The sequence below is a fragment of the Hyla sarda genome, chromosome 4 (assembly GCF_029499605.1).
Source record: "Hyla sarda isolate aHylSar1 chromosome 4, aHylSar1.hap1, whole genome shotgun sequence".
NCBI classification, from domain to species: Eukaryota; Metazoa; Chordata; class Amphibia; order Anura; family Hylidae; genus Hyla; species Hyla sarda.
The window spans coordinates 296,865,771-296,877,802 of NC_079192.1; the positions used below are offsets into that span (position 1 = coordinate 296,865,771).

Sequence of the window (12,032 nt, forward strand, 5' to 3'; positions counted from 1 at the left end):
TAAAAATGGTACCGCTAATAACCAGATCACGGTGCAAAAAATGAGCCCTCATACCTCCCCATACGCGAAAAAAAAAAAAAGTTATAGGGGTCAGAATATGATAATTTTAAACATATAAATTTTCCTGCATGTAGTTATGATTTTTTTCAACTATGACAAAAAAATCAAACCTATATAAGTAGGGTATCATTTTAATCTTATGGACCTATAGAATAAAGATAAGGTGTCCTTTTTACCGAAAAATGTACTGCGCAGAAACGGAAGCCCCGTTTTGTCACAAACATTTTTTTTCCGTTTCATTGTAGATTTTTGGGTAAAATGACTGATATCACTATAAAGTAGAATTGGTGGCACAAAAAATAAGCCAGAATATGGATTTTTAGGTGCAAAATTGAAAGAGTTATGATTTTTTAAAGGTAAGGAGGAAAAAATGAAAGTGCAAAAACGGAAAAACCCCTGGTCCTTAAGGGGTTAAAACTGTATTTGTCCAGAACAGCAGCAGGTGTGTACTTTTGGCTGTCCTTTCACAGTATCTAGGCCCTTGACAGATTAACAGCTACAAAATAGTACACTACTTAGATGTAGGTATGTGGTATGCACTTATGAGGGCAGAAAAATGTGCTATAGTACGCAAAAAAAAAACATATTTTAGTAAAACACCAGCAGTACTCAGTCGCTGTGTACTAAACCCCAAATTGCACTCTCTCACAGACTATTAGGAATGGACTGCTGGGTATGTATTATACTGTCTACAGACTAGTATAACCAGCAGATGATTTGTTGTGGAACAAAGAGGGCAGAAAAAGGCACTACAGTACGCTTGAAAAATTATTTGAGTAAAACACTAGCCCGTGATTACTTTTGGCTGTCCTTTCACAGTATGTAGGCCCTAGACAGATTATTATGTACAAAATAGTACACCACTTAGATGTAGGTATGTGCAGGGCCAGATTAAGGCTGCCTGGAAGACGGAGCACTTCATTATGATGCCCCCCCCCCCCGACAGTTCCCCCCACATTAGGTGCAGTATAGTTCCCCCGCATTAAGTTGTAGTTCCCCACATTAGGTGCAGTATAAGTCCTCGCACATTAGGGGTGCAGTACAGTTCCCCCACATTAGGGGTGCAGTACAGTTCCCCCACATTAGGTGCAGTATAGTTCCTCCACAGACATACAGCCTTCAGCCATGTACAGTGTATAGCTGGAGGCTGTATGCCTGTTTACTGCCCCAGCGTTCTTACCACCACTCCTCCCGGTCCGGGGTCACGATCTACTGCTATGGCCTATTGGCCATAGCAGTAGGTCCTGGGACCGGAGAGGAACGGTGGTCGGAACACTGAAGATGACGTGCTGGTGAGTGGTGACTTACCATGCGCGCGTCCTCCTCACTGCTCCACTCCGCTCTTCTATGGGCGCACGTACGGGACATCAGTGACGTCCCTTCGTGCGCTACCTCCCAGCGCCCCTGCGTTTTTAAAGTTAATGCAGGCCGCAGAGAGGTAACAGGGACATCCTTGTGTCTTGAAAAGACTTTTCGGGGCACAGGGATGTCCCGAATGTGACGGGGGCCCCCTGTGGGCACAGGGCCTGGAGCAGGCGCTGAATGAGCGCCAATGATGATCCGGCCCTGGGTATGTGGTATGCACCTATGAGGGCAGAAAAATGCGCTACAGTACGCAAAAAAAAATTTACAAAAATACTTTCTCAAATTAGGAAAGGACTGCTGGTTATGGATTATACCATCTACAGACTAGTATAACCAGCAGACCAGTTGTTGTGGAACAAAGACACAGATTTGCCCTAAAAAAAAAAAAATTCTCCTTCCTCTGAAAACGTTTCTGCAGCTGAGGCAACACTCAGCTCTCTGACCCTCTCTGTAATACAATGTTGTTCAGTGATTGAGGGGTTAATTGCTGCAGTAAGCATTCATTTCTGTGCAAAAACACTGTGCTCTATGTCCAACAGAAGGCTGAGGTGCCTGCCGAATATATAGGGCTGTGACATCACAGGGGTGTCTGGCTGCTGATAGGCTGCATCCTGCATGTGATTCAGGGTCATCCTGCTCACCCGCCTTTCTTGTCCCATGTCCTGACATGTGGATCCACCATTTTAGATGCCCTGGAGCCTGGAAAGCACTAAATGGAGTTTAATTAAGCGATTTGCGCGATAGAACAATATTCGCATTCGTTGTGAATTGAAATTTTCATGAAATTCATAAACGAATTCAGGTTCGTCAGCTTCAATTCACTCATCTCTAATATAGACCCATTTCCCTACTAAATGCTGATGCCAAGCCAAGATCATAGCCAAAGTGTTGGCGTTGAGGCCTGCAAAGATCTCCGCTAGTATCATTGGTACAGAACAAACTGGATTAATTCCAGGACAAAATATTCATGAAAATTTGGCCAAACTCCAATTAAATTTACAAATGCCGGGGGAGGGATTCCACTCTACCCTGTCAAATGCCTTCATGGTATCTAGAGACAGGATGGAGCAGAGGTTCCTTTGGAGGGCAATGGAGAGATTTGGGCTAGGAGGACAATTTTTAGAATGGGTCCAGTTGCTTTATGACCATCCCACCACTTGGGTTATAGTTAATGGGAAGCAGACAGATCAATTTCAGCTGGGAAAAGGGACCAGACAAGGATGCCCTCTATCTCCTTTGCTTTTTTACTTTATAAATTAAGCCCTTGGCGATAGCTATTAGAGGGACTGAGGAGATAGAGGGCTTTGTGGTCCATGGTAGAAATAGTAAGCTACTCCTATATGCTGATGATTTGCTCTTAATGCTTCAAAATTCAGAGAAGTCAGTCCCGATTACTATACAATTAGTGGAGCAATTTGGGGCATTTTCCAGTCTTAAAATTAACTGGCCTAAATCGAGCCTCTTCCCTCTTGATACAACTAAAGACGACACCTTGGGTAATATAAAGGTTTTAAATCAAGAGAATACTATTTGGTACCTCCGAATTTTAGTTAGTACAAATGCTAACTCCTTCTCTCAAAATAATCTTTTCCTCTTTTTTAAATAATCTAAAAAAATTAAATTAATATATGGTTGCGACTCTCGCTATCGATGGCAGATAGGGCATCAATCATTAAAATCATAATTCTTCTCAGACAACTGGTATAAAGCACTTATAATCACTTTAATTCACTTTTATGGGGCAGGAAACGCACGAGATTGAAATATAAATCACTTACACTACCAGAGAATGAGGGCGGTTGGGTTCTACCAGATTTTTATCGCTACTTTCTGGCATTAAAATGTCAGGATATTATGCGTTGGGAGAAAAACAGTATTTTATTTTTTCAAACTTTCACTAAGTCACTATGGAGATATCTTTGAATTATTGGAATCAGGGTTTTTGATAAGTAAAATAGGTAAAGTTAATACTTTTGCACACTTATACAATAAGGTGTGGCTTGAATTGAAATTTTTTTGTGAAATCACAACTAGTTTGGACTTAACTCCATTATGGCACAATTACACTTTGAAAGAATTTGTTAAAATTAAGGATTCACAATTTTGGTTAAGGAAATGGTATGATTTATTAATCAATTATATATGGGTGGTCGGCTGTTCACCTTTGAGGAGGTGAAGGCCCAATATGGGGTATTGGATTCACAAAAATGATAGTACTTCCAGTTATCTGAGGCCAATAGGAAATCGTGTAGGCCTGAAGTAGGGACGGTTCACTCACATGTAGTTATAAATTACATGAAAGGTGCACTGTCCGAGAGACCAATGTCAAATATTTACAAGATACTTGGGCAGGAAATGTAAAAAAAAAATTCAAATGGATCTTAAACATAGATGGGAGAAGTATCTGGGAGCCATTGCAAACGACTCGTGGAATAAATCAATTACTAATATATAAATTTTACCTCCTTGAATAAAGCCCATTCTATGGTACAGCTTAAGATACTATATTGGCTATATTACACTCCTATTGGCTTAAAAAGAATGGGCCTTTGACAAAATGCTTCTTGCCCAAAATGCAAGGAGGAGGATGTTGGATTTTATCATCTGATACGGGAATGCATCTACATACAGCAATTTTGGAAAGCGGTGATTGGGGCTATTGTAAAGAGGTTAAAGATTAAAAAAGGAAGGGACTCCTGTCAAGATTATTTTGGGAGATATGGGTAATTTGCCCAAGGAAAAAAGCCTAATAAGACTTTTTGCATATGCAAAACTTTTAATAGTTAGAGGTTGGTTTGACAGTAACCCGGCCACATGTCCAAAAGTGGATTGTTTATAGTACACTGATAATTTGTAGGATATAAAATACAACTTTTATTGGTCCCATAAAAATTTTAAAACCAAACACAAATATGGAAAAATTAACAAAAATTTGTACATATAATAAGAAATGCCTACAAAACATTAACTGGCTGCCATCTTACTTTCGCCCAGATATGTAGTTCATCATAGGTAATATCCTACTTAGGAAATACAAGTCTATAAGCATATATGGTCATGCAGCAATTATGATTCATTTATACAGATAATGGCCCCTGCTGTATACGGCCTTATATGCTGTGTCTCTGTGATAAATCCAAAATGTCCTATATACAGTCATGGCCTTAAATGTTGGCACCCCTAAAATTTTTCAAGAAGAATAAGTATTTCTCACAGAAAAGGATTGCAGTAACACATGTTTTGCTATACACATGTTTATTCCCTTTGTGTGTATTGGAACTAAAGCAAAAAAGGGAGGAAAAAAAGCTAATTGGACATAATGTCACACCAAACTCCAAAAATGGTCTGGACAAAATTATTGGCACCCTTTCAAAATTGTGGAAAAATAAGATTGTTTCAAGCATGTAATGCTCCTTTAAAACTTACCTGGGGCAAGAAACAGAAGTGGGCAATACAAAAATCACACCTGAAAGCAGATAAAAAGGAGAGAAGTTCACTTAATCTTTGCATTGTGTGTCTGTGTGTGCCACACTAAGCATAGACAACAGAAAGAGGAGAGGAGAACTGTCTGAGGGCTTGAGAACCAAAATTGTGGAAAAATGTCAACAATCTCAAGGTTACAAGTCCATCTCCAGAGATCCAGTTTTGCCTTTGTCCACAGTGCGCAACATTATCAAGAAGTTTGCAACCCATGGCACTGTAGCTAATCTCCCTGGGCGTGGACGGAAGAGAAAAATTGATGAAAGGTGTCAACGCAGGATTATCCGGATGCTGGATAAGCAGCCTCAAACAAGTTCCAAAGATATTCAAGCTGTCCTGCAGGCTTCAGGGAGCATCAGTGTCAGCGCAAACTATCCGTCGACATTTAAAAGACAACTGCAGCACAATATACACTTATCCCCTATCTACAAGATAGGGGATAAGTGTTTGATCGAGCGGGGGTCCGACCGCTGGGACCCCCCTCGATCTCCCTAACGGGGCGCCGTCATTAGCGCTCATAGTGAGCGCTGAAGGCGCGTGGCGTCGACCTAGAGGTCGACGGTGATGCCCCGTCTCCTCCCCGTCCCAATACAGTTCTATGGGGGAGACGGGGAGGCAGGAACACTGCCTCCCCGCCTCTCCCATAGAGATGTATGGAGGGGGCGTGCCGGCCGCAACGTCATGCTGCTCCTGGCACGCCCGCTGCACGTGAGAGCCACGGCATAGCCGCGGCCCCGTACAGGAGATCACAGGGGGTCCCAGCGGTCGGACCCCCGCGATCAAACACTTATCCCCTATCCTGTGGATAGGGGATAAGTGTTAATAACGCTGCAGTTGTCCTTTAAATGAAATGAAATGCTATGGCAGGAGACCCAGGATGACCCCACTGCTGACACAGAGACATAAAAGCAAGACTACATTTTGCCAAAATGAACTTAAGCCAAAATCCTTCTGGGTAAACGTCTCATGGACAGATGAAACCAAGATAGAGCTTTTTGGTGTTCACACGTATCCATGAAATGCACTATACCTTTGTTGCACATATTATTGTCCACTCATACTGTGTACCATTTAAGGTGCATGTACTTATTGCAGTGATCATCTAAGATAGTTTTATAACATATTTTACTCCATGCATAATGTATATTCAGTTTTAGTAAAAGGTGCAAATAATTGTGAATAAAAAAGTGGTTATTATATTCTCACATTGTCAATCTCCTTATACAGCATAATTTTGTTATATTTGATGGAAAAAAACCTGTTTCCCTGGAAAAAAAAACTGTTTCCCAGATATGATGGATGTTGCAGATTCAACACATCTCCTGCTGTTAACATTCGTCAGGAATCCATGTTAAACCGCTTTGTTTCAGAACTGTAGCTTAGGGTACGTTTACACTAGCGGATCACCAGAGGTATTACGCTGTGGATCTGCCGCTGAAGGACCACTGTATGCTGCCTTTACAGGTGCCTGCTTGGAATGGCAATCCGCCGCTACAAGCAGACACACTGCGATGTGCGAGTAGCCACGCACATGCGCAGTATACTCGCACATCACGGCTGCTCTCTGCCTAGTTTAGGGAGCAGGGGGTGTGGCCGCAACTCGCACATCGCAGCAGTGTATCTGTTTTGTAGCAGCGTATTGCCGCTCCAAGAAGGCACATCTAAGGGCACCCTGTAGGGGTCCTTCAGTGGCGGATCTGCAGCATAAAATACGCTGTGGATCCACTCGTCTGAAGGTACCCTTACACTTCAATGGCGCGCATCTTGGGCACAACTCTGATGGCGGCCATGTACCAGCTAGAGTGAACGCTTCCATTTTATTGTGCTTATGCCAGCCCATACCATTTCCTTCCCAAGTACTATTGGCCCAGTTATCAGTGTAAAACACAAAGCTGTTTAATATGGATTCCTGCCGAATGAGAACAGCAGGAAACGTGTTGAATCCACAACATCCATCATATCTAGAAGGAACTATCCATAAAAAATGTGGAAGCAAGCCCTGGGAAACAGTTTTTTTCTTCCATCAAATATAACAAAATTATGCTGTATAAGGAGATTAATGTGAGAATATACCACTTTTATTCACAATTATTTGCACCTTTTACCATCACTGGATATACATCATGCATGGAGTAAAATAGGTTATAAAACTATCTGTGACGTGATCAGTGCAATAAGTACATGCACCTTAAATATTAAATAGTGGCGTAAATAAAAATAAGCTAAGTACATTGAAGATTAAGACTTAGCAAATGGTACTCAATATGAGTGGACAATAATATGTGCAACAAAAGGTATAGTGCAACAAAGGTATAGTGCAATTCATGGTACCAGAACCTTAAAAGAAAAAAAAAAAACAGTGTGCAATATTAAGGACAAGGTGCAATTGTGGTTAACAAAAATAAGAAAGTGCTCAGCATTTCTGCACAATGTATATATGAGTATACGTGCAAAACAACATACAAAAAATATTGTGCAATAAGTGTAATGGTGCTGTGGGACTGTGGAATATATAGAGTATGAACCGAGACTATTGCCGGCATTTATCATTGTAGGCGTAAGTGAAGCATTTTTCTACACCTTTTTTTGTGTGCTGGTAATGTGTAGGAGCGCCACATTTATTAAATGGTCACATTTTCTGAAATTTCTCTCTTCACATACTCCAAAAAGCCAAGCTAAGTCTGGGCTGGTGTCATTTTAGAGACTTCTCAGTGGCTTTGCACCTTTTATGCGCCTTTTCACAAAAAGGCGAAGTTGATAAAACCATTCCATATCATGTGTATTGTCCAAATCAGTGGATTGAAACTCAAAATCAGCAAAATGTGTAAACCAAAAGGCGCGAAAAAGGCGCAAATAAACCCTGCTTGTGCCTTAAGTAGACACAAAAAACTGTCTAAATACAATGATAAATGTCGGCCTATATGTGCAGTAAATAATATCACCCCTTAACAAATATCTGAAGGTGAAGCACGTCCAGAGACCCTGTCTACTATATAGGACATTTTGGTTTTATAACAGAGACACAGCATGAGGTCATATACAGCAGTGGCAATTATCTGTATGAATCAATCATAATTGCTGCATGACAATGGGGGAGATTTATCAAAACCTGTGCAGAGGAAAACTTGCCCAGTTGCCCATAGCAACCAATCAGCTTGCTTCTTTCATTTTTATGAAGGCCTGTGAAAAATGAAAGAAGCAATCTGATTGGTTGCCATGGGCAACTGGGCAAGTTTTCCTATGCACAGGTTTAGATAAATCTCCCCCAATATGTTTATGGACTTGTATTTTCTAAGTAGGATGTTACCTATGATGAACTACATATCTGGGCGAAAGTAAGATGGCGGCCAGTTCATGTTTTGTAGGCAATTCTTATTATATGTGCAATTTTTATCTTTTTTCCTTATTTGTGTTTGGTTTTGGATTTTAAAAAGGCCCAATAAAAGTTGTATTTTATATCCTACAAATTATCAGTGCACTATTTGTGTGTAGATGCATGTGGGAGTTATCAGAAGTGGAAGACCACTATTCAGTGCTCCAAAAATGGATTGCCCCAGTAATAATGTTCGTAGTTATGAACAGATACTTGCAAAGTCATCTGAGAAAAAAAATCTAGTGAGTTTCATAAAATATGGGTGAAATGGTAATTGTTCTTGCTGAACCAATAAACAGGTTGCGTTTTTTTTTCCTTCTTCCCCTTTCTGGTCCCTCTAGGGGTGGTGGGTAGGTTTTAAGTGAGTTATACACAGTTCGTAAATAGCCAGCACGGCACTACTTCCCCATTTAGGTATACAACAGTGATGAAATGGCAGACTTGGACTAGGAATGGTGGAGGTGGTGCTCTGATTGGCGATAGTGCATGGAAATGTAACAAAGAAGCAGGAAAATAATCGGCAACTCACCGCAGCCAGCTGAGTAAATCTTCTTTTATTTCATACTCACAAATGTATTTCATGGGAAGAGGGTAGTGGGGGGACACAGGATGGCGACCAAGCTCCGCTTCGCACGATGATCGTGCTTCCTCCGGCCTCATGGCCGGAGGAAGCACGATCATCGTGCGAAACGGAGCTTGGTCGCCATCCTGTGTCCCCCCACTACCCTCTTCCCATGCAACACATTTGTGAGTATGAAATAAAAGAAGATTTACTCAGCTGGCTGCGGTGAGTTGCCGATTATTTTCCTGCTTCTTTGTTACGTTTAAGTGAGTTATGTTGAAATAAATGTATAAACCTTAAAAAAAAAATGCACATGATGAACCAAACCAAGTCAGTAGATATACTGTTTATTTTGCGTGTATTTGTTTAAATTTTAAGCACATTTCTTCCTTTAGATTTAACTTGAGAAGAAAAGATGGCCTTGTGGACTTCCTGTCTTTTGTGAATAAACTAAAGAGCAGATCCAGGCTCAGCTTCATAACAAAAATGTTAGAACATTCAGAACAAAGGTAAAGTGTACATATCACAAACCTTTTCATTTCCATGTTACCGTGTCCACGTCTACAGTATTTATAAAAAATGGTCACCTTCTACGTAGATCATATATCAGCCCCCGAATAACAGAGCTATTTTTCATTTTTGCATTTAAATTTTTTCCTCCTCACCTTTTGAAATCTAGAACTCTTGAGGGCTTGTTTGCAGGACCAATTGTACATTGTAATGACATCCCTTATTTTACCACAAAATCTACGGCAAAGCAAAAAAAACAAAGCTTTTCGGGACTTTTCGTTTCTACGCCATGAACTTTACAGTTAAAATAACATGTTTTCTTTATTCGGTAGGTCACTACAATTACAATACCCAATTACTACAGGTTTTGTTTTATTTCACTACTTTTAAAAAATTATAACTTTTTGTAAGAAGAAATGAAGGAGAGAGAGGAAAGCATACAGAACCTTATCCAAGAAAGCTGCTGAACAAACAGCTATCCCTTCTGGCACACTCTAACATTATACAGCACATTCACATCCAGACACCACTAGCAGTGGCTTATCTTCCTTGTGAACAAGACAGAGAACTGGTCTTAAAGACTTAAAAGACTTAAAAGTATTGAAAGACTTAAAAGGATCAGTGATAAGTTTCAGATCGCAGGGGGGGGGGCTTGCTGGGGACTGGGGGGGTCAGACCGTTGGGAACCCCGCGATCGACTGGCCGTGGCTGACATGCCCCCTCAATACAGGGCTATGGCAGAATCGGAGATTGCCAAAGGCAGCGCTCCAGCTTTCCCATAGAGTTGTATTGAGGAGGCGTGTCAGTCGCCGCTTTGTGAGGTGGTCGACACACCCCCTTTCCGCGGACTGCCGGGCCCCATACGGGAGATCGTGGGGGGGTCCCAGCGGCCAGACCACCCACAATCTGAAACTTATCCCCTATCCTTAGGATAGCAGATAAGTTTACAATACTGGAGATCTCATTTAAATAGCAGTTTCCTTTCCTGCGTCCTTAGATACTTCCAGGAATTTCATACAGTTACAAGAAAAAAAGATACAAAGCACTTTTCAATTCTGGCAGGTGCAAATAACAAGTTTAGCAACTCAGTGGAATTATGAAACGGATTATTGTCATCTTCTGCTTCATCAACTTTTTGTGCAAACAGGAACTGACCCTGGCTATCCCATGTGTCATTTGGCAGAAAGTGGCCAAACCCTTCATATGTTCCAAATATAGAGAACCCAAATGCAAAGCTTTGGCCCTCATTCACAAGTTTAATCCTGTCTTCCCCAATGTAAGCTGGTGGTACCACTATGCACACTTTTCCATATCTTTTGGGATTGCACCATTGTTCAATGTGGAGAGATTAAAGGGCAAACTACAATTCGGGAGATTCTGTATATTATGGTTCTCTATCCCTTGTTGAATGCCCTCCCAAGAACCTAAGGAAATGCAATGCCAGAATGCTTCTCCACATTCTTATGGCTGCTAAATAAATGCCTTATTACCCTCAAGTGGAAGAGCCTGTCCCCCATATTCGTTGGACCTTCATACATGGATAATAAACTTTTAATAATGCAAGTTTAAACAATATGCTGGACTTCTTTCACAAAATGTGGACACCATGGGACTCATGCTGGAAGTCTCACATCACTAGACACCTGCAGAGGGCCCCTCCTTTGTCAAGAAGCTTTCTCTCCTTGATCATGGCATTGAGACTTCCCTCTCCCCTTCTGCCTTTTTTTTTTATTTTTATCTCTTTTCCCTCTTATTATTATATTGATGTTACAATTTTCTCCACACCACATTTTGGTCTGTACCTCCTTGACTTTTTGACTTGCTTCGCTCCATCCATGCCTCGTGTTATACTTTATTTATAATAATTTTTATAAACAATTTTTTACAATTTATATACAAACAAAATTGTTTATTTCTTTTTAAAAAGCAGCCTTTACCGATAACACGATAACGACCATGGACGTCTATGCTCGTCCAATCTCCATTAACGGGGCATGACGTGGGCTCCCGACTCGAGCCCACATCATACCAGCCGGCCCCCAGCCGATTCCTGTAGCTGGGGGCCGGCTATTAACCCTTTAGATCGCCGCTGACAAAGTTGATAGTGGCGTCTAAAGGTGCCTGTATGCTGTCCCTGGTGGTCCAGTGGGGTGGATTGCCACCCCACAGCGCGATCGCGGGGGGGGGGGGGGGGGGGGAGGGGCGATCCACTGCTGAGGTAGCCTGAGGGCTTACCTCTCCTGCTGCGGCGGCTCCTGTGCTCAGAATGATAAAGCCTGGCAGGACCAGGCTTTATCAATCGAGCACAGAGCACACTGATCAATGGGATTATATGTAACCCCATTGATCTGTATGAGGAATCAAATGATTCCTCCTAAAAGTCCCCTAAGTGGACTAAAAGTGTAAAAAAATAAAAAAAAAGTTTAAAAACACACACATAACCCTTTCCTTATTAAAAGTTTAAATCACACCCCTTTTCCCCAAATTCCATATAAAAAAAATATATAAACATAATAAAAATAAACATATATGGTATCGCCGCATACATAAATGTCCAAACTATTAAAATATATCGTAAATTAAACCGCACGGTCAATGGCGTTCGCGCAAAAAAATTCCAAAATCCAAAATTGCGTATTTTTGGTCACTTTTCATACCTTCACAAGGAATAAAAAGAGATCA

At 41.2% G+C, this 12,032-nt stretch overlaps 1 protein-coding gene across 10 annotated transcripts in view; it reads left to right on the plus strand.

Moving 5' to 3' along the window:
• The window catches only part of LOC130369397 (uncharacterized), a 158,370-nt gene that overhangs the window by 133,284 nt on the left and 13,054 nt on the right, over window positions 1-12,032 (plus strand). For all 10 annotated transcript variants that reach the window (XM_056574603.1, XM_056574600.1, XM_056574605.1 and 7 more), the window contains one exon: window positions 9,236-9,349. In XM_056574603.1, coding sequence (XP_056430578.1) covers window positions 9,236-9,349 — 114 coding nt within the window. The remainder of the gene's footprint in view (window positions 1-9,235; window positions 9,350-12,032) is intronic.